Raw genomic sequence first — 24,365 nt, 5'->3', positions numbered from 1 at the left:
TCACAATTTTTTTGGAACATTCCTCTACATGATAGAACAAAAAAAAAGGGTTAGTTGATAAGCTAATTTGGAAAAATGTAAGGAATACGAGGTTTAATCCCTTCGAGATTATAAATGAAGAAAACATTATATTGTATAACCTGAGCTACCACCATGCTTTACACAATCACACTCTTTTGCAAGAGTTCAAGATTAAAAAAATAAATAAATACATAAAATAAAATAAAATTAAGTTCATCCCTTCTTTCCATGCAATCCTAGCTCTACCTTTTAGTGCAATTTTTGTAGCCTATTTGTTGAACGAGTTCATTCATACATCTTGATGATATACTTATTATATTTGGTACACTCGAGAAAAAAAAAAATGTATCGAACATCATATTCTCTCGGGTTTAGGTATTTACAAGAATGAAAACTGGCTTCTGTATTAGTTACATGCAAATAGTTATTGATTTAATATTAAAATCGTAATCTTTTATATACACAAAATACATGCCAAAGTAGTATGTTATTTCATATGCAACAAAATAGTCTATAGTTGATAAAGAAATAGAGAGACTATGCTGGAGATAAGTTAGTGTGTAATTCTAACAACAAAATTCTTAAATAGTGTTCACAATTGATATTTAGTAACCTTAATTTCATGACATGGGGCGCATTTCATAAAGGGGGAAAAAAAGGTTTTGCTTTGCTAAACAAAAACGGCCTTACAACTTTAAAGCTCACCTAGGACCCTTTTTTTTTTTTCCTCTTCATTTTTTCCTAAGTATCTTAATTCAACCTTAATTGAAATACTAAGAATTGTCCTAGGTAAAATAATAGAATAAATAGCTTCATAAAATGATATAGTCATATTTTATAAAGCGTTTAACCATCGCTTGAAACTAAAAAAGGCAAAAAAAAGATAAGAAAAATTATGGACGGATTCTAAGAGATAAGACAACAAATTCAAAGAGTGTAACGGTTCTAATATTACTAGAATTATAATAATCATCTTTTTTTTTCCATATTTTCCCATTAATTTGAGGGGAATAATAAAGACAAATAGAGTAGTAGTAATCCATGAGTCAGGTCATGAAAGTGGCCCTTTTACCAAACTTTATCCTTTGATGGCTGCATATTCATGCATTCTAATGTGGAAGAAAGAGATTGTGAAGATTGTAACAGCATATTCATTCTAGCCCCCAAAAAACTACAATTAATGTAAAGTATATGAAAGTAACCTCATTTTTTGTATAATCTCACAATTACATGGTCTAAACTCTAAACACATACACTTCTCGAGTTTTAGGTTAATGGTGAGTCGAATGAGCCCTTTCGTTTTTTTTTGTAACGTGTCACTAATTGGTATAAGATCATTCTTATTACGGCCTAATTTAACGTGTTTAACACTCCGCTTTGTGAGTATTGTCACCTGAGGACTACGGTTGCTAGACCGAAATTCTAAGGGACAAAAAATGGGATCTTGCACAAGCAAAAGAGCATAACATAGAGGCTAATAGTGATAAAAACAACTTTGTGTAAGCCATAACATAAGAATATTAAGATGCATATTTTAACCTAAAAAAAACAAAAATCAAATCAATGTATATATAAAAACAAACTGCTGAAACTGTACTAATGTGAATCAGTATGTCACTAACCTTCAATAAATCAATTCTAACAAATTACATCCAGAAGACTAACAACCAAATCAAGATATTAAAAAAGAAATTAAGACTAAGAATTGTCATATTGTATGCTACTAACTATATAATTATAATACAGAATATATTGTATATTTGATCTGTATCCTTAATTGGATTCAGTAAATTCTATACATCAAACTATTACAAACCCTTAATAATTCAGTAAGGTAATAGAAAATTGAGACTTTTTTTTTTCTTTTTCATTTTTTCCCTCCTAATTTCATCTATGATCACCTCCTGCTGTAAATTTTTTTCTTCAGTAATTCCATAGAGTATCCAAATCTACAGGTCCACCGGACGTCGAAGGTCCATCAGGATCATCGAATGGCCTCCGACTCATGTCGTAATTCGATACAACAGACGAGATTTCAGCATTCATGTCACTGCTTAAACCAGTATCTTGTGAAGCACTGTAATTTACCACCTCTGTTTTCATGCTCTGTTTCATCTCTGTTCCATGGTTCTCAAGTATAGCCTTGAGAATATGTTGTTCTGACATCATGTAATTCCCTGAATAATGGCCTGGTTGAGAAGAAGGGTAATAAGAATTATTATTGCCACTTCCAAACCTAAAATAAAGATTATCACTCGGATTCGAGGGAATCGAATTGTAAGGATTATTGTTTATTAGCCCATCAAAGGAGGGTTGTTGATTAGTGTTATGATAATGGCTTGTTTGAGCTGTAGTTTCCATGGGATTGGAGAAGCAGGACACGTGAGGAGCACCATAGTTAGTGTTGTAAGGTGATGAATCCATCAATGGTGGCAGAATACTCGAAGGGTTAAACTCGGCCCCAAACGAGTCCGGTGGTATTAGTCCAGGGAAAGGAATTTTCTTTCCTGCTGCACTCTTTTGGAAAACCCTACAGATCACCCACTCATTCTGAAAAACACAAAATAAATGATCATACATGTTAGAAAATAATTCAAAACAGGGGAATAAAACAGAGGAAAACAGGGGGAAAACAGGGGAAATGATCAAACACCAATATATTAAGATTTTTGTCAATACCTTTGCATTTGAAGGTAGGTTTTGAAGAGATGATTTGCCCTCAAGTCTATATTCATGCATCACCCAATTCGACTTCTGGCCTTTCGGGGCTCGGCCCTTGTAGAAAACCAAGGTTTTCTTCATACCAACAAGAGATTTTCCCCTATAAATTTCCTTGTCTTTTCCTGTTGCTTTCCAATAGCCAGCCTCAGTAGCCCTATTTGTTCGTAATCCAGTTGGGTATTTTCTGTCCCTAACACAGAAGAAATACCATTCCTTTTCTCCCATTTTCGCCCGCTCTATAACAATCATCAATTGATTCACCAAAACAATAATTAGTAAAACATATTAATTCAAAACCTATAACAAAATTAAAATATTTATGTTATGAAAATATGATCAACAACATACTTGGTAAGTCCCAAGGTTCACACTTGTTCAAATCAACCTCTCCAATAGCTCTAGCTGAGAAATTGATGTCAATAACTTTAGGTGCTAAGTAATGACTGATCAACTCCTCGTCGGTCGGGTGAAATCGGAATCCGGGTGGTAAGTCCATTGGTTCTTGATCACCAGCAAGAACACTACTCATGTTTTCCATTTTTGCCTAACACTTTACCAATCCTAGGACAATAGAAAAAAGTTCCAAAATTTTTGCAAAATTTCTCCTTAATTCTTAACAAATACCTCTTTTTCAGCAATTGAGTAATTTGATCAACTAATAACTCCGACAATTTCCAATACCCAGCTAATCTTTGGACAAACGATAGATGGATTTCAACACCAAATTTAAAAGAGTACCTAGAAAATCTAAATTCTTCCCAAATAATGAGTAATCAAAGAAGACTAATCAAATAAGGGTATCAAATAATTAAGCTATTTTTTTTTTCTTATATAAGATCACTAGAAAATGAAGAAGAAGTAAAAGAAAGGTGGGAAAATTTTTTTGGGCTAGGAAAAATGAAAAGGGTGTTATGAAAATTTGCATAATTGGGCAGAAGACCTCCCTAAATACTGGTGGGTTCAGAGAAGGGAGAGACGTGGGATGCAAGGAAGCTTTCTCATTTGTTGATATTTACAATTTTAACCCATTTATTTTTTAAAAAATTATTTTTTTTTTTTTAATTTTGAATTTTGTAAAATTAAGAATTTTTTTTTATAATTAATATTTAAGAATTTAATATGGTTTCTAAAATCTGACCAGAGCCAACTCATCTGTTAAGAAAATTCCCAGATGTACAAATAATTAATTACTTAAAATTTGACTTTTGATGTCCTCTCAAATGACTAATTAGTATAATTACTAATTGGATTTTAATAATAAGATTAAAAGTTTTAGATATAATAAAATAATAAGGATGACATCAGCATGAATCAAGACAAAAGGAAGAAGGTTTTTCAAGCACTTTTATTGGTTGTTTTATGTGTGTTATAGCTAGAATCATAAAAAATTATGCCCATCAAAATTTGGATAATTCCAAACAATACCTTAATTTTTTTAATTTTGAAGAAAATCTTTCTAAATTTAAAAAAAAATAAAAAATTCCCTTATATATATATTCTCATTGAAGCTTCTAAATGTCTTTATTTAGTTAAAAAGTCTAAAAAGTTTTGTAAAATTTGTAAAAGTAGCTTTTTTATATATATTTTTTTTCTAAAGGTAATTGACCAATATGGCCCTCTAAATGTCTTATTGTAGAAGTACTTCAAATATTGTCAATTACACTCTGATTTCAAGCTGTTAGTGTTGAAAACCGACTCTTTAGCAACTAGTTGAGATTGGGACCAAGTCCAATTATTCCATTTAATTTTTTAAATGATAATTAATGATGATAATAACCAAAGTGAGCACAAAAAATTGTATGCAACATAAACATTTATAGTTTCAAACAATAAAATGCTACAAAAGTAGATTCTGGCTAGGTGTTCATAATACAACCAGTTGTATTATTTGCATGGCTCAACTAATGTTATTTTATTTATTTATTTATTCATTTGGAGCTATCCTAAATGAGCACGTAAATCAAAATTAGCTTTGGTTATACAATGCACATAGTAAAATTTATTGTACATTAACACAATATACATTGCCTAGGTTGGGGAGAAGAGGGGGAGAGGGAGTCAGATTGAAATAGGGGCGATTAATTTGTTCATTAGTAATACGCATTGGCGGACTTGGGCTTAGACCTGGTGGGTCAAGTGACTCACCAGGCCCAAAAAAAAAATTTAAGTTATTTAAAAAAAAAAAAAAAAAAAAAAATTAAAATCAGAGGAGACTTCAAGCCCTAGCCTCTTCGTGCTCTTCGTGACTTCGCCTTCTCCGCCATTTCGTGACTTCGCGTGACTTCGCCTCTTCGCTCATCTCCATTCTTCTCTTCGTGACTTCGCCTCTTCGCTTCGTCCCAGCCAGGCAGCCAGGCAGCCACCGTTCTCTTCGCCTAATCGCCTGGTAGTCGGACGTCGGTGACTCGGTGGTCGTGACTCGTGGACTCCGTCCTCTTCGTGAAATCGCTACTCGAAACGTCGGTGCTAGTAAGTTGATTTCTAATTTTTATTTTTAATTTCTAATCTTCAAATTAATTCAGTCTAATTTGTTAATTTTATTAAACTTTGGTTTAAACTTTGGTTGATTTGTTAATTTGTAGTTGGCTGTGCTGCTGAATTGGCGAATTGCTGTCTTGCTGAGTGCGTGCCTCGGTGCCTGAGACTTGAGTGCTGCCGACTGCCGTGCTGCGGTGCTGGCCGACTGCCCGTGGCCCTATTGCAGTGCTGCTCCGCCTGCTCCGCTGCTCGCCTCCGCCTAGCAAGGTAGGTAATCAACTAATCATCAATTGATTTTTTTTGTGAAATCTGTTTTGTGTAATTGTGTTTTGTGTAATTGTGTTTTGTGTAATTGAAATCTCTTGAACTTATTAGTTATTACTTTTTGTGAAATCTGTTTTGTGTAATTGTGTTTTGTGTAATTGAAATCTCTTGAACTTATTAGTTATTACTTATGTGAAATCTGTTTTGTGTAATTGTGTTTTTGGAAGTGGACAGTAATTGGAGATGATTACTAATTGATGATGATGGTGTGGAAAAAGTCAGGGAGACTAGTTTTTTTGTGAGGAGTTGGCTAGTTGATTGCTGATCGTTGGATTTGTATGATGTTAACTCCACACAGCTAAGGACATGATTCAGGTGGTGGTGGTTGGGGCGGGCATGTAATCGGTAGTTGGAAATTAGGGTGGTGGTTACAGTTTGGGAATGAGGGAGGTGAGTTTGTAGAGAGGAGAATAAATATGAAAAAATTGGCATTTTGGGGTAGAGGTTCTGGAAATTGCAGAAAATGGTGTGGAAGAAAAGAAGTGCAAAAGATGACGTAGTCGGTAAATGGTGGGTTATCTGATTTATTTTTACTGCAGTTTTTGTTTTATTTTCGTAAGTGTTAAGTGGAAGATTAAGAAAACTTGGAGGGTGACGAAAGTGATATGAGTCTTTTGGGGGTTGAGGAAAATATGGTGTTGGATAGGGTGGAGTGTTTTAGAGAAAGTACACCGAGGACATGTCACGACTTTATATATGTATATATACTCCTTGCAACTGAACTCATTGTGTTTTGCATATTTGATTATCGATTGTGACTCACCAGTCGGAAAATCCTGGGTCCGCCACTGGTAATACGAAGAACTTTCTGAATGTATTATGAAATTATCCGTTATGATAATCAATTAAATTGCTATTAGTGAGTTAATAAATTCGTCTCACAATGCAAACCATTAAATGTTTCCTATGATCTAAAAGTTATGTCATTAAAAAAAAAAAAAAAAATCACCCCTAGCCCTAGCTAACAACACATAACTATTGTAAGATTGTAATTAGCATTGCATAATGCTTGTTTTAGATTGGTTAAGTTCCCCCATGAAAACTTAACAATTAAGAATTGAAATATTTTTTTTTAAAAAGGGTTCACTTCTTAATGAACCCTTCAGAAAAATTGGATAGCAACATGAGACTTCTTATAAACTTGAACGTTTTGATACTAGGAAAATACTTTTATAATGTAATGTGAGAAATATAAAAGTTTTCTCCATAAAAAAATTAAAGATTCAAGAGTACGTACTTGTCAAAAGAAAGAAAAATTCAAGATTAATTAAACAAAATTATTAAATGGGGAAGTTGAGAATTATTTAATTATTGACTTTGGATCTATGTACAAAATTAACATCACATAAAAAAAAGTACACAATTAGCATGAAGTTTGATAACTTCCCAGAAATTGCTTGACCATTGCTGCTAAATTTTCTTCCTATAATTTGGCTGATAAGTCACTCTTATTCACTTGATTTAAGGGAAAACAGTCCATTTAAATTTATATTTATTTGGAACATTCAAACAACATGCAGAAGATTACAAAAAATCAAATAAATTACTTTGATCCTTTACAGTACAAAACATTTCATTTCTATTCTAAATACAATATTTTGAGTACATTACATTCGAGGTTAAAAAAAAAAATAATCCTTTTATACACATTAATGCATATACTTCCTCTTAAAATAATCCTTTTGTGTACATTACATTAATGCATATCCTTTTGTACATTACATTTTGAGGTTAAAATAAATAATTCTTTTTTTACTTATGAGTTTTCACGAAAATTAGAAGTAGAAGACATAAAAGTTGGCAAAAAAAATGTAGAAATGGATTATTAAAAGAGGAAAGAAGAAAGGTGGTTTGCTCAATGGAGAGAGGAGTAAATATTTTTTATTCTTTACGGAGTACTAAAAAGCTGTTAACTTCAGCTTAATTTCAGTTTAGTCCAGTTCAATTCATCTCCAATCAGTTCAGTTTAGTTCAGTTCCAATCAGTTCAGTCCAGTTCAGCTTCTAATTTCCATCTCTCATAAAATATTCATTTCAGTTCAACTCAATTCAGTAAATATGAACAGACCCTAATTAAATTTGTTTTATCAAACTTAAGGAGAAGTGAGATATATGAAAATTTGGGATAACCTTATAAGGAGTATACTAGTATAAAAAAATGTATGACGAAACAATGGATATTTAATAACTGCGTGTAAGATTATCTTGACTCGAGTTGAGAGCTCAATACGATTAAAAAAAAAAGTGTTGTAACAAATAGAACTTCAAGTGAAAGAATTAGCAAAAAGGAAGCAATAGTAAACAGTTTGATGTTCTTTTATTTCAATAGTTCACATGTATGAATAGATAAATTATTTTTGAATGATAAGAGCGTAAATGGAAGAAGTGACATTTAAAACTCATAAATTTGTCTCACAATCTTCAAAATTTTAATACACAAACTTACACTAGTATAAGCATAAATATATGCGAGTATATAATGGACACTCTACTCACCATTAGATTCAAGTGTCGAGCCTAACAAGTTTCCAAAAATTAAAATGATTGTGCTCTCATCATTAAATATACTTTTTATAATGTTTTGTATTAATAGGTTCGTGGATTTATCATTTGGTTGGACTCTGATTCCTTTTAGGGCGTATGACTTTTTTGTAGAGAGCCACAAAAGGTGGGGTGAGAATCGATCTCAGAATTTCTTGAAACTAAAAGAAAAGCTCTATCCACTTGAGTTATCCCTCACTCTAAGGGATATAAAGTTGGACGAACTTCCGTCCAGTTTTAGTTACGGATTAATATATAATCAGTTTTCTATGACGAAATATTTACAAAGTCGGCTTTGTTTGGTTCATTGATAGTAAAGGAAAAAAGAGAAAGGAAAGGAGAGGAAAAGAAGGGAAGATAAGGGAAAAGAATGAGATTTTATTTCCAATGTTTGGTTAATGAAAGGTAATGAAGGGAAGAGAAATGAAATATGCTTTTATTTTCTCTTTCCAATCGAATTCGTCCAATTTTGGGAGGAAAGGAAAGCTGGAAATTTGTAAAGAGGTTTTCCTTTCACTCTCCTCCCTTTTCCTTTAAATTCTCATGTCATTCATCAAACTAAATATGGGAACATATTAAAACCTTTTTTTTCCCAGCCAAACCCCTTCAGCCAGAATTCCTTTAAATTTTGTGGACGCTGGTCAGATGAGTGGTCTGGGCTCAGGGCTGGGAGCTGTAGTCAGAGACAGTTTGGGGAATGTTCGTGGCTGCTCTTCGGTGCAGATGATGGATGTGTGGGAAACTAAGATTGCTGAAGCTAAGGCTATCTTCTGGGGTTTGAAGCTTGCTCAGGAGATGGGTTTGAGCAGAGTAGAGGTAGAGAGTGACTGCCTTCCTGTGATCCAGGCCTTGCGTGAGAAGAGTAGTGGTTCTAGTTCTTTTCATCTTGTCATTGAGGATATTGTTAATTTGTGTTCTAGTTTTGCTTTTGTTTCTTGGTCTTTCATTAAACGTGATGGGAATAGGGTGGCACACGACTTGGCTCATTTTCAACCTTGGGAGGTTGGCCAACGTATGTGGATTGATGTAATCCCATCTCGTATTGTTAATCTTGTTACGGCTGATTTAATTTAGTCACCCGGTTGGGGGTTTCAAAAAAAAAAAGGAATTACGGAGTGTTTTTGATTGCATCATATCAATCTGAGCCAAAATAAGGTTTTTTTTTGTATTTCAAGTACAATTTAATTTGAGATGGCATTAACTATTTCCAATGAGTATTCCAAGTAGGATCTATTTTTCTAGATCTACCAACAACTCAACAAGTACTAGGGAAATGAAATGATATAATCATAATTTATTATCAATTGTATTGTATTTCACTTTAATTTGATATTGTTGTGATTTAATTTTCAAACAAATACGTACCAATTATATGAGTATATATTTTTACTTTATCTTAATTACTAGAATTCAATGCCTCTTGTACAAATAAAAAGAGGAAGCTAAATTATTCTTGACATGTCTCTAGAAGCAACTAATACATGAGCAAATAAAAATAGAGATTGAGGGCCAAAAAGCAATAATTGACATTGGTAAGTTAAGACTTTAGACTAAGACTGAACTTCTAATAAAGCCACAAAAATAACAACATCCTTTCACCATCAATATATAATAACGTTAATTTTTTTTAATAAGTTGTAATTGTCTCTTTTGAACAGTTCCACGTGGACTAAGTGTACGTGTTTGGCTCTCTAATCTTTTTGGTAGTGAAGCTTGTTATCAAAGAGGGAATAACTTAGGATAAGTAATAGACTGGTTGATAATACTTATTGTGTTACTCGTTACTATGACGTCACTATGTGGATGTCGACTAGTTCAGATAATTTAATTAGTCTCGAGGCTAATACTTGAGATGTATGTGACTGTGCAGTGGTGGATGATTTTTGTTTATAATATTGTTCTATATCTATATACCTACCAAACCTTATAGTGTAACAAGTATTAAGTTTGCCAATACTTATTTTTAGGCTTAGCTTGACATTGATAAATATCTAAGCTTTGATTATCTTGAAGATTTTTGCAATATCTTTAATTTCCGTGGTTTAGCAGCTAATTGTTACACAAGTAACACAAATCACTCCCCAAATTACTGGCACCAAACATGAAGAGGCAATTTTGGGTTGTTTTTACTAATTATGTTCCATCTTTCCCACTAATAGTTTTCATTCTTAGTACAATTCACAGTTGTAATGACATGTCAATATTTCATCATATTTACCCAACTTTGTCCATCTCCAACTCTCCAAGACTCCAATAATGCATATTAAATAATAAAAATAAAAATAAAAATACCGGAGTAATAACTCTAAACGACGACATTATTAAAAGTTATTATGATTCCGTTAAATGAATAAGTAACATAATTGATGAATAAGTAATAACATTATCGTTTTTTCCCAATTTAAAAAAGAAACAATTACATACGCAGTTTATAAAGTGAGTTACTACCTCCGTTACATGTTATGTGCAACGATTTGACATAAAGCAGAGAGGGAAAATGTCTAATCGTTGCACATAACCTGTAACGGAGGTAGTATATAAAAGACGCTTTGTATTAAACAAATTGGAGTGATATTAACACCGATTAATCAATGATTTTGTCCAAATTGCTAAACTAATACAGAGTAATTTATATTTAGCCCTTAATATTGCATGTTTGCATGTATCAAAACAGATTAATGCGCAAATAATATCTGTAGTACGATTAATTAGCTACTTCATGGGTAGTTAGCATCTCTTGTTGACCTTTTAAGGGTCACTTCCCAAGATACAACTTTCAATTTCAAAGTACTATTGAATCATTGATTCATTATTTGTTGCATGGTTCAAAGCTTTAAACTATTAGGCGATATTGAAGACCAATTCTTGATGGTCTTACTCTCCAATTTGTGGGATTTAAGTGACCGTTCATTGATAATAGAATTAGCCTAATTTCATTGAATTTTTGAATTAAGAAAAACAAAATCTACTAAGCAAATTTCAACCATATATATACATCAAGATTTATCATTAGATAACAACTCGACTCTATTGTGGCCTAACAAGCCAAATACAAATATACAATGGGTTGATGAATAATACATCTATCATAATTTTGAGGTCATGTTACAAGAATTGAAAATGCTTAATGGTAGTTATCTTCGAGGTATGGTGGTAGGCGACGGGTAGAACTTGTTATCTTCACATTAAGAGAAAAAATAGAGAGAAAACTACCTTCTTATTTGAAAAATAAATCAATAATAATAACTCGTAGTTTTATTAAGTAAAATAATTTTTTTTTTAAAAAGAGTAAAATATAGCTAGCGCTAAATAGAAAATAATACAATAATGGTCATATATAAATATGCTTTGAACCAAATACATAAGTTGTAATAGGTAAACCTTAGTTTTAATCATGAAATTAATTTTTAGTATAGTAATAATAAGGTGAAGATCGAAAATATTGATTTTAGGGATGTAGTCTAAGAATATTATATCATGCAAGATTATGAATAATGAATCTTCAAATAGAGGAAGGGCTTTTATATGTCATACTTTGTATTAGATACAAGTAAAAAAAAAAAAAAAAAAAAAAAAAAAGGAGAAATCTATTAGTAGTCACAATTTAGTTACTTAAAATCGATCCACATATTTATTTATATATTATAATAGCTTATGAGGTAACTTGGTTGGTAAGCCTAAATTATTGTCAACCATGACTTAGAGTTGGTCAAGTGAGTGGGTGCATTAGTTATGTAATATCAAGCGCAACAGATTCAAATTTAACTTTATTTTACTCGTTTATATTCCTACAAACAAAATAAAGGCGAGTCAAATTATAAGTGAGTTGAATCTATACAACTTATGAAAGAAAAGTTTATCCTAACAAATTCTTTGCGAAGACCAAATGTGCATGCATGGATTGGACCATTCAAATCATCTCATCGATACAAAGAGATATCATTGGTGGTAGTCCAATTAGGGAAAGCCAAAGTTGGAGATCATCTTTTTCAGTTTTTTTTTTTTTTTAATGGTTCTTCCCCAACTTTGACCCAATTTAAAGGACTAAAGAAAATGAATCCAAAACAAAACAAAAATATAACCAAAAAAGGAAAGTTATCTAACACCTTTCCTCTAAATAACAACAACATGATATTACTTCCATTGAATTTTCTGACTACAAAGAGTACAAACTGCTAAGAGTTACCGCTAGTTGTCATTTACTTTTTTTTTTTTTTTAACAAATCAATTCATTAATAAAAAGTCATCCGGCATCTACAAAGGAAATCTAAATTAACAAATACATAAAATTGAATCAAATTAGGTTTTCCTTGATCATAGCTACGATCGTTGAAAAGATCTTGCACTGTGGTACATCTCTCGCACACATCGCTGGAATATACAACCTTTTCGGAGAGACGGTCTAACGATTTGTTGTAGCTGTAAGGATCATTCTCATTCGATTCGCCTGAACGCATTTGAAAATTTGACAACCGTTGCGATTCCGAACAAATCTTTACCAAAGAACTGACATTAGGGCAAAAGATGATTACTTTTTTGATGAACCCTAATACACAAACAAACCCTAAACAAAAACAAACAACTAAACTAACGAAAACTAACGACTCCACTATAGGGAGACACTCCAACATAGGGAGACGGACGAATATCTACACTACTTGTGTAGATTTCTTGAAATTCAAATTGCAAAACTAAATAAAATTAAAGGAAAAGGGTCGGAAATAGTCTAATTTCCGAAGAAATTAGACTATTTCGACCTAAACGGCCAAGATTTTGGAGAAACCCTGGAAGAGTGGAGGAGAGGAGATGAAAGGAGAGGCCGCTTTCGTAGCATTTGGAAAATTTCTTATGTGTTATTTACTCATTTTCTTAACGTAGTATAGGTTCATTGTATAAGTATTTATCATTGATTGTATTGTATTGGTTGTCCAAAAAAAAAAAAAAAAAAAAAGATTGTAATGTATTGTAACAAATTGATGAAATAATACCACTACACCTTTTTTTTTTCAATTTGCATTGTAAACACGGTCTCTAATATACCATTTTCACCAGTTATGTCATTAGTTGTTTCAAAACTTTCAATCATAAAAATTGATATTAAAATGGAGTAATAACTTTGAAACAAGTTTAAAAAATCTATTAGAAATTGTTGGTGTGATGTAATTAGTTCTAAGATATTTTATTGTATCTATGTAGTATTTTTTAAAAAAATTGTTTGTAAGTGTCATTTAATTAATAAAATCCTTTTTTTTTTTTTTACTAAATTTTACGTGATAATTTTTTTTTTCCTTGCACAAAGTAAAAGTAAAATAAAATTTTATAAATTTGACCAAATCACATAAAGTACGTAATAAAGGAGTAGGAAAACCCAAAGATATCTTAAAAACAAAAGATGACTACGTACCAAAAAAAATAAAAAAAAAATAAAAAAATAAAACCTCTTCATTTTGGGATAACCTTTGCTGTGGGCTAATGAAAGAAGCTAGGTTTCTTTTGACACTTGTACACTCCTTTTTTCTTTTTTATTTTTATTTTTTTTTTTTAAAAAAATATCTATGAAAAAAAGTTGCATTATATTCGTAAGAGGAGAAAAGGAGGTTTTTAGTAGAAAGCAACGTACATATTGCTCATATTATGGACTGGCATGCATTTTCCCTTTTATATCAACGAATTGGATAAGTTTGGCTTGAAGATTAGTTAGGATGGTCTAGTTTACATTATGGGTCTTAGGTCATGTAATGTTCAAAGAAGAAAAACAAGTGAGAATGGAGCTATAATGTGTAAGAAAATATGTGAAAATCTGTTTGTATGATGCATGCCCATCTTATTAGATTTTGCAAATATGATTCGGAGTATATGATTTTGGATTATCTATAACTCTTTACATAAAATAAAGGAAATTTTAGATTTTAATACCTCACAAAAACGCAAAAATTGATTTTAACACCCCCATAAAAAAATGGATTTTAACACCAGATAAATTTCTACAAATTTGGTATTACCACCACTTAACTGATTCTGTTTAGGAATCCTTTAAGTGGGTCCATAGGCCACGTGTCGTGTTATTATTGGCCAAAAAACGAAAAAATAAAAAATAAAATAAAAAATAAAAAATAAAAACCTAAAACTACCCAGCCACCACCACAGCACCACCCCCGCCTTCCCCCCAACTCACCACAGCCCTCCCCAAAACCACCACATGTGTCGCACCACCACCCCCAACCGACCTGAACCCTCCCCCTCCCTTTCCCGCAACTGTAACGCCCCCAAAACCACCAAACCCAAAACCCTCGTCCCCCTTAAACGGCCACGAATCCGGCCGGTTAAGGCTACTAATCCCCAAAACCGGCCAATTTCGGCCATTTGTGGCCATATTCGTGGCCGTTTTGGGGAACAAGGGTTTTGGGTTTGGTGGTTTTGGGGCGTTACGGTTGCGGGAAAGGGAGGGGGAGGGTTCAGGTGGGTTGGGGGTGGTGGTGCGACACGGGTGGTGGTTTCGGGGAGGGCTGTGGTGAGTTGGGGGGAAGGCGACGGTGGCGCGGGGGTGGTGCTGTGGTGGTGGCTGGGTAGTTTTAGGTTTTTATTTTTTTTTCTTTTTTTCATTTCTCTTTTTTTGTAACAAATAAAATGCTGACACGTGTTACTGTGGATACACTTAACGGAATTTTCGGATGGAAACCGTTAAGTGGTGGTAATACCAATTTTTGGGAAATTTATCTGGTGTTAAAATCCATTTTATTTATGGGGGTGTTAAAATCAATTTTCGCGTTTTTGTGAGGTGTTAAAATCTAAAATAGTGTCGTTTATAATAATTAAAAATTTCCAACCTATCTATTACATGTAAAATATTTTTTTATTTTTTTGAGGCCAATAATTTAACAACTTATTTTGTGTGTGATTGGTCATATCATGTGACCGCTTGTATAATAATAAGGTAACCCCTATTACAAACATTGACTGTGTATAACCCCTATAATGTTGACCGGGTAATCCTATAATACTAACCGAGTAAACCTTATAACACTAACAAAATAACTCTTGTGACACTGACTGATTACCCCTATAACACTAACAAAGTAATTATTGATAGTTTGATGCCTCGAATTTTTGGTGTCGACAGCTTGTGTAATGAAATCATGAATTAGTATATACTACCTCTGTTAAATGTTACTTGCAACTTTGAAATATTTTAAAGGAAAATTTGATAATTACCACCAACTATTGTTGTCAAAATTGAAAATACCACCTCAAGTTTTTTTTTTTTAAAAAAATTTTACTACCTAGTTTTTTCCAAAAGTTTTCAAATTCCCACCTTTTGTGTAACATGACGTCAGCATGGGCCCACACTTTCGTTTCCCTCTCTCTTCCCTCGATTTCCTTCTTTCTTCCCACGATTTCCTTCCAAATTCATCTTTAAATTTGATTTTAAATACAAAAATTTCGCAAATTAGGTTATAATTGCTACAATTTAACCTACAATGAACTGAATTAAGTAGTTTAATTAGGGTTTGGGTAATCAATTTGGGGGTTTTGCTCAATTCAAAAAATTAGGGTTTATGAGTTGATTAATTGGACAATTAAACATGTAATTGGGAAAAAAACATAATTTAAACATGTAATTGGGCCGAAAACACTAACATTGTAGTGGTGATTAATGAATTCATAAACCCTAATTTTACATGTAATTGGGGCGAAAACACTAACATTTTATGAATTACATGTTTAATTGCCCATTTAAATTATGTTTTTACCCCAATTACATGTTTAATTGTCCAGTTATTCATCCAATTAATGAATTCATAAACCCTAATTTTTCGAATTTAGCAAAACCCCCAAATTGATTACCCAAACCCTAATTAAACTACTCAATTCGATTCGTTGTAGGTTAGATTGTAGAAATTATAACCTAATTTGCGAAATTTTTGTATTTGAAATCAAATTTGAGAGATCAAATTGAAAGAAGGGAGTAGAAGAATAGGGGAAATCGAAAGTGTGGGTCCCATGATGACGTCATGTGGCAAAAAGGTGGGAATTTGAAAGCTTTTAGAAAAAACTAGGTGGTAAAATTTTAAAAAAAAAAACTTGAGGTGGTATTTTCAATTTTGGCAACAATAGTTGGTGGTAATTATCAAATTTTCCTATTTTATATCTCACAAATAATACCCCAAAATTGCAACTAATATTTAACAGAGGTAGTATTTTTTTTTTTCCAGTACGAGTAATTAGAACAAGTCAAACAATGAAAGTAGTTAAAATTTATAAACTTAATTGAGGTTAAAAAAAAAAAGCCATTTCATGTGCACGTACACTACACCAACCCACTGATATAACACAGTAATAACAGTGTAAAAATCTAGTCATTTCGACCAATAACATCAATCAATGTTATGCATATTAACTTTCTAAATTTCACATAATACCACAATGATTCAGTTGAATGTGATTATTAAGCTTCCTAATCTAGAAAAGGCGGTGTTCAACATTAATTTGTTTTTATCTCATCTAATTATTGCTTTCACCATACTAATGACTATGTAAAGATCTACTCGGTAATTACTTATTTCCTCATCAAGTAATAATAAAAAGCTAATCTAAAAGATAAAATTTCCAATAATAGAAAAGAAAAACAAATTCACCCAACACGTGTCGATCCTCAGTTAGTTTGATGAGATGATGTCTTTCAGGTGTTTCAACCGTATAGGAAACCATGTATAATGATCCATCAAACGCCCTATACATGATTAAGAGGTTTAATTAAATTGGATTAGTCAAAAGTAAATATTTATAACCTTAGGTCTCCCTAATAAGGAAATTTGATTGAGATATTCCACCAATTAAACCAATTATTCATATACGTGTCTCCATTTTATTTTATGTCAATATGACTAATGAACTAATGTTTTAGTCTAATCTAACTTTTTAACCTAATTGTTTTGTCAATTAAGCATTAAGTGAGTTGGCAAGGATGTGGGCCATGTCTCATCTGTTCCAGCATGTGTTTTGCTTGGGGACAACCATGTGGCATCCCCTCAATGGCTAAAAAGCCCTTAAAATTGGTAGAGGAGGTCTTACATTAATTTGAGAATTAAATAGGTCAACCCTTTTTGCTGCCCCTAATCCAAGACCCACATGTTTGCTTAAAAATTCTAATGAAAGTGCTTGTTTAGTTTACATGCATGGGAGCAGTTTATAAAAAGTTGAGATTAATTATGTTAGTTGTCCTATAACATTTTGAAGATCGAAGAGGAAAAGTGATAACTTAATTGGTATAGTCTGTTCTAGAGATCGAGGTTCTTCTTTAATAAGTCAATTCAAATAACGAGGTTAGTGATGAGAGGAAAAAAAACAATAAATTATAGTCGTTTATGTCAAATTATTAGAAACTATTGAAATTGTTCAAAATGGCCAGAAATAACAAGTATTGTGATAGATTAGTCGATAATGGAGAGAATATACCTTGAATTGTATAGACCTACATAAGGACCTATGACATTGCTAGAAAGTTGGTTTCATCTCATATAAATTACGTAACTTTGTATCAAAGAAAAAGAGAAATACGTAATTCAAAATTAGTTTGGTGTCTAATCAAAATTTTATTAAAAAGAGAAGCTTAGGTTATAAAAGAGTCTAAAATAGATCGTCTGCATGCTATGCTATGGAATGAGGCTGCAAGATACGTGGATTATCAATCATAATGATGATGATAAAAGATTGATTGATTATATATAGATAATATAAGGTACTACGTATTAAGAAGCAGATTAATATTTATGTATTACTTTATTTATTGAATTAATTTGTTCTTGAATTTGATTTAAGGAATTGAAACTTTCTTAACTTGTTTGTAAATAATGTATGTTTGCATGGTATATTAAGATCTCGCCTATATTTTTAAGCTAAAGTTTATTTTGGACGGTATGTATGTAACTAGCTAGATAATTAGACTAGTTGGTTAATTAATTCGACCGAGTTCCATAGTTTATGATGAGATCAAGATCAAATTACTTTAATCATATAAAGAACATAATATAAGTTAAAGCATACATCTTATATACAAGTATACAATAAAAAATAGAAGAAAAATTTGATTTTAAGTAATGCTGAATTAAAAGAAACCAAAAATTGTAGCTAACTTATGTTGGAGGGAATGGAACAGCCAATTTTTGTACGTGATTGTTATTGACTTAGCGTTTTTGTTCACATTATGAACGCATTGTGCATATATAAATGCATATACTAATAGTCTAATATACATACCGTACACACTGACTTAAAATAATATCTTTGGTAGCTTTAGATATATATAACAAGTTTATTAGACTAATATGATAAAACTTATAATTCTAATTTCTAAAAGATAATTTGAGTATCCCTCGTTTCAAAGTTCATAACTCACACTTCCTCTGTTCTTGTTTATTTGACCTGTTTCTTTTATCACGCATGTCAATGTAAAAATTTAACGATTAATAACTTTAATTCTTCACAAGTAAAAGTTATAAATGTTAGTTAAATATTATGATAGTTGTTTCGGGGTTTTCTGATGTCCTGCGGGAGAGTTACAACACCGAGACTGGAACCGGCCGCCTGTACCTGCAAAATAACGGAGACTCCTGAGAGCTCCGCCTCCAACGGTCAAGTTAGTACCTGATTAAGGAGTAATGAGTGCGGAAATTAAAGCAGTTAAGTCTCTCTAGGTGAGAGTGTTTAATGTATAATCCGTGAGTGATTAGCGTTCTGTCACTTTTTCTCTCTCTCTGATTCTCTCTTTTCTGTCCTCCTCTTAATGAGGATTAAGAGGAGTATTTATAGTCTTGAGAAGCGTGCCACTCTCTAGGTTTAGGGTAAACCTAGGGCTGACCGGGCCTCTAAACAGGATTGGGCCTTGGTGGCCGGTTTTCCCATTTGGCATGGGCGGACACATGGCGTGTCTCAATTGGTCCGCAGAGGACGTATCTGTGATTGACACGTGGCAGGCTCCTATTGGCCTACGTGAAGGACACGTGGCGGAACCTGGTTGGTCCACTTGTCAGACGGTGATTGGAGGATAAAAATCCCCTAATCAATAGTGCTTATTGAGACAAATTTTTAAAAAACTTCACATAAAATAATTTTCCTTACATATAATTTACAGAAGATGGTCAAAGAAGGGATGATGAATAGTGTAAAAATTTCCTTACATATAAAGAAGGGATGATGAATAGTGTAAAAGTCAAAGCGGGTCAAAGAAAAAAAATGGAGTAAATAATACGTTAATTATTTCATCATATAAATGTCAACTATTTATTTGGTAAAATTTTTGAGGATGAGAATACAAATTAAAATATAAGATTAGATCGATTTCATGTATGGTACAACATTGTTCTATGTGTATATACGAAAACAAAAATGGTGAGATGCTTGTATTAAACAATATACTAAAAAAGTCAAAATAAATAATTAATGGAGGTGGTAAATAAATCTAAAAAGATGCATACTTATTTAAGAGTATTTTCAATTTCTTAACATAAGTATAAACTAGTCACTAGTCATTAATCATAATTTGATTTTGATTTTTCATGTTTATTATAACTTTGAACTTTATACTCAGTAAAATTAAATGGAATTAAGCTATAGAACAAATTTGATTAGTCATAATCCATGTTTATTGTTTTGGTATACGTATCAAGAAGACTAGATTGAAGAAAACTTCTTAGTCAACTTTAATCCATTAATATATACTTTGTACTTCCTCTGTTTTTAATAGTTGCAACAATACAATTTGATTTTCACATTATTCATGTGTTTCAGTTGGACTAAGTTTGACGGTTTATAGTTAAGTAAAAATATAGTCATGTGGAATCTTATTAGATTCGTCACAATTTATGTGGTAATTGAAACTTTGCCTTTTTTCTTTTCTTTTTTTTTTATTAAAAAAAAAAACCACCAAAATTTTCTTTATTCATCAAGTTATTATCTAAATTTACTTTATATGATGATTGAAATTTGTATGGTACAGGCGGGTGTACCATGTACCCGGAAGAACATTACCATAAATAAAAGAACATAAGTTATAAATAAAAGGACATTACATTTAATATACATTCTTTAGATTCATATAATAATATATATATGAAAAAACATTAAATAAAAATCGTAGTTTTAATAATTTATTATAATATACATTACAAATGAACATAGGATTGGGAAAAAAAAGAACATTACATATAAAATAAAGAACATTAAATTTGTCTCAATGTTCTTTTATTTATATACTATGGACCTTTTCTCATACGTTTATTTTTAGTTTAGTTCAGTTCAGTTCCTAATTTTTCCTTCTCTTATAAAATATATATTTAAGTTCAGTTCAGTTTATTAGTTCAATTCAGTTCAGCTAAGTTCAGTCAATGAGAGCAGACCCTACGTATGATGTACTTTTGAGTGTACCAGCCTGTACCAATCATCGATTGTGTGATTTTATATACACACATGAGTACTAATACGATTTGTAATAGACCCAAAGTACAATTCCACTGTATTTAAAAGGTTATGTTAATTTTCCCAAAAAAAAAAAAATAATAAAAAAAAAATTTTAAAAAAAATAAAAATTATGTAAGAAGTTACAAACAAAATTAAGAATTTTCGTAGCGGAAAAAATAAAAATCCACTTCTTAAGTCTATAACCCCCTTCTCCTAGCTAGGATGACAAGGTAGGGCTATGATCAAATAAAATGTGAATTGAGAAGTTTGTCAATCTACAACAAGCATCATATCACGTACTTTCCTCCCGAATCGCATCTAAATAAAGTTGTACTTAACGTAATTTTTGTAAACCAAGGAATAACAATCATTTTATTTCAAAAAAAAAAAAAAAAAAAAAAAAAAAAAGAATAACAATCATTTACATAAAATATTCATCATTTCAGATATTTTCCATCTTTTGCATATTCATTAATAAGGTTGGAGTGTGTATGCTTAAGGAACTAATGATTTGATTAAATTTTACTCAATGTGGACAAAGATCAAATACGTAGAATTAAGATGAAAATTCTTTTAAGTTACCCTAGCTAAGTGGCTAATTAAGTGTTGTTTCAAAAAATTAAGTGTTATGAATGAGAATTGTAAAAGTAAAATTGGTGTAAATTATAACATTAATATGATACGTGGGTTTCTAATATTCTGAATTTGATATTGATGATTTAAGAAACATATACGCTTATACATATGCATAATAAGTCTTAATAATAACATATATACCTAATAAGAACGGAATGTATTTCCGTACAATATTTGCTTCAAAAAAATGAAAGAATATTAAAAATTGGAAGTTGATTATAATTTTAATTGTATGAGAGTGGATACAAAAGTTTTCATAATCAAAATTCAAAACTAATGAAAATAACTCTTAGAAGGTAGGTTAATTGTAACTTTCAATACTTATGATTTGAAAGTTTAATTTGTGTATGTTATTATCATATGGTTCGAATCTTAAGAGATTAGTTTTGTATTGGTGTTCATAGATATATCAAAACATTCATGCATGATAACAATAGGTTGTACCTCGATTAAAGCTCATACAATAAATGGTATTGCCAAGATTCATCGGCTAAATCCAAGGCAATTCAATAATAGAATCATGTAGCGAATTGTAGGAATTCCGAATTGGATTGGTAGGTTAAAAACTCTTGAATTTAGCAATGCTCAAGACGATTCTTTTACGAATTATTGAATTAACATTAATCGCCCAATAGTTCTATACTTTGATAGGTACTTACTGAAATTGAAACCCTAGCAAATTTAATGTGTTACATGTAACCTACTCTGAAGTATTAATCGGTGATTAGGGGTGGGACTTTTCAAACCGAACCGTGAAACCGCCCGTTACCGAACTGAACCGAACCATCACGGACCGATCCGTTTATAAACCGATAAATGTAATCCGAAAACCGAACTGAACCGTTCAATATCAAACCGAAACCGAATTGAACCGCTCAATGTCAACCCGTTACGGACCGTAAACCGATAACAAACCAAACTGCGCAAATCCGAACCGAAACGAAACCGAACCGAATGGTTTATAAACCCGTTAATGACCCGAACCGTTTATAAACCGAAACCGTTTAAACCGAAAAAAAAACCGTTTAAACCGAACCATTTGTAACCCGCTAACCGTTTAAACCGACCCGTTTATGAACCGAAACCGTTTATACCGCACGTATAAACCGAACCGTTATAATCCGCTAACCGTCTAAACAGAACTGCCATAAGCCGTTAAACCGTTAAAATCGAACTGTTTTCGAATCGCAACCTGTTTAAACTTATCCAATTACAAACTGCTTAATTCAAATTGAATTATTTACAACCTAAATGGCTAAATAGTAAATACAATTAAATAATTAATGTTAATAAATGTAGATCTAATCAAACGGCTTAGGTTTATACAAAGGTTTATATCACCTAGATCTAGGCCAACGACATTATTAATATCGTTTTAGATTACTTATTTATTTTAATTACAAGATATATCATTTGTATCTTTTCATTACAGTAATAAAGTCCACCCAAATTATCTTCATTGTTCCTTGATATTCATGATCATCCAATAAGATAACATAAGATTGGAGATAAATAACATTAAAATTAGAGTAATATCAACAAGCAATTAAAAAAAGTCACCATTTTCATTGATTAAAATTCACAATACATATACCAATACATAATGAAACTACTATCACTACTACCCAGATTAGATTTCAGATTTATCAACTGAAACATCATCAAGTTTAGGGTTGCAAAAAATGATACATGATAAGATGAAGGGAGGAGTGAGAATGTGAGTGATTTGGGAGCAGAATCTTGAAGCAGCAGCCCAGCACCCAAGAGCAGAGGAAATAGCAGCAACAAGCAGGAACCAGCACACGCAATAACAGATCAGCAACTTATCCGAAGCAAGGAATAATATAAGCAGAAGGGACTCAGCAGGAACTTATTTTTGTTTTTCAAAATTGCTCTCAGATTTACGTTTATCGTATCATCACTGAGCAATGGCTGTTTAAAATTTAAAATTTTAGACCTAAGAGACCAACTGTTATCAACATAATGAGCAGTCAAAGTGAGATAGCCTCGGTTAGTACATGCAGTCCACAAGTCACATGTAAAGCTAACTCTACCAGAAACATTAGCCAAAGACTCAAGCAACAAGGATTTATATTTATCATGCTCAGCAATAACATACTTTAACATAGTTTTTCTACAAACATGCTACACCTTAGGATTCAAATATGCATGAAGTTCCCTAAGATATTCATGCTCTACAATATTTAAAGGATATGCATGGCAGATTATAGCTTTAGCAAACTTTTGTAAATAAGTTTTTTGATCAAATTGTGATTCGTTACCGGACTGGAGACCATGCTTTTCCAAACATGCATTAATATGAGCTCTACAAGTTGAAGTACCCGCTTTACCAGGTGCTTTATATTCTTTGCCACACAAATTACAACGAGCATAATCTACATTTTCATTACCTTTCGTCTTTACAAAAAAAGTGTAATGCTTCCATATACCTGCGGTTCTTTGACGTTTATTAACAGAAGGATTGATAGTGCCGGTATTACTAGCATCATCAACCGAGACAGAGGCAGCTTGAGAGCTAACAGTATCAAAATTTGATTGCCTCTCATAGTCAAATTCATCATACTCGCGAGACATGACTGAAACAAAAAAAAAACAGCATTTATAACTTATAAGTACCAAATTAAGTGACAGATTCTACTAATAGTGAGCAATTAAGCATGCATTGTCTCATGTGACTGACACTGAAGTCACGACAGTGAATCCTATTCACTCAATACCAAAATTCAACTAAATAGATAGTTCATATTTCAGAATTTTATTTGCACTAGTCAATGTTTCAAAATTCAGAATTATACAACAAACGTGATTACAACATATATCCTAACAGAATATAGAAAGTTATATACGATACAGTCACATATGTGTACATTTTAAGTACTAACTTTAAGCCAATCATATACAATGCTTGTATTCCAACAATATGGGTTAAAAATATAAAGCTAAAATCCCAATAAATAAACAATGCATGTATTCCAACAATAATAATCACATAATCTGAACAACCCATCATCATTACTTTTAAATCGAGCATAATAAACAACACAAATCTACCATTTTCCCGTAAAAAACAAAAATACAATCAACAACAGATTTTACTCATTTTAGGCATATTTCGACTATATTCAAGCAAGAACAACAACAATAATCAAATACAAAAACAGAAAAACT

General features: G+C 31.8%; 2 protein-coding genes across 2 annotated transcripts; one reads left to right on the top strand and one right to left on the bottom strand.

The window, feature by feature from the left end:
* Positions 1 to 1,592: 1,592 nt before the first annotated feature.
* LOC110700618 (NAC domain-containing protein 100-like) lies at positions 1,593 to 3,661 on the bottom strand. Its single transcript, XM_021878176.1, has 3 exons — positions 3,091 to 3,661; positions 2,701 to 2,978; positions 1,593 to 2,571 (listed from the first exon to the last, which is right to left on the bottom strand). Exons 1-3 carry the CDS (start codon positions 3,278 to 3,280, stop codon positions 1,945 to 1,947), a joined length of 1,095 nt encoding a protein of 364 aa, XP_021733868.1. The 5' UTR covers positions 3,281 to 3,661; the 3' UTR covers positions 1,593 to 1,944.
* Positions 3,662 to 8,729: 5,068 nt separating this feature from the next.
* Positions 8,730 to 9,158, top strand: LOC110700741. The gene has a single exon (XM_021878344.1). It carries the CDS (start codon positions 8,730 to 8,732, stop codon positions 9,156 to 9,158), a length of 429 nt encoding a protein of 142 aa, XP_021734036.1.
* The last annotated feature ends 15,207 nt before the right edge of the window (positions 9,159 to 24,365 follow it).

The sequence above is a fragment of the Chenopodium quinoa genome, unplaced genomic scaffold, assembly GCF_001683475.1.
Source record: "Chenopodium quinoa cultivar QQ74 unplaced genomic scaffold, ASM168347v1, whole genome shotgun sequence".
Lineage (NCBI taxonomy): Eukaryota > Viridiplantae > Streptophyta > Magnoliopsida > Caryophyllales > Amaranthaceae > Chenopodium > Chenopodium quinoa.
Note: the sequence above shows the minus strand (reverse complement) of the source record. Positions and strands in the feature narration are given on the sequence as shown.

Coding starts and splice junctions, on each gene's coding strand:
- LOC110700741 (XM_021878344.1), top strand. CDS start 8,730: ATGAGTGGTCTGGGCTCAGGGCTGGGAGCTGTAGTCAGAGACAGTTTG.
- LOC110700618 (XM_021878176.1), bottom strand. CDS start 3,280: ATGGAAAACATGAGTAGTGTTCTTGCTGGTGATCAAGAACCAATGGAC. Junction 2,979..3,090: donor TGAACCTTGGGACTTACCAA/GTATGTTGTTGA, acceptor TGATTGTTATAG/AGCGGGCGAAAATGGGAGAA. Junction 2,572..2,700: donor ACCTACCTTCAAATGCAAAG/GTATTGACAAAA, acceptor TGTGTTTTTCAG/AATGAGTGGGTGATCTGTAG.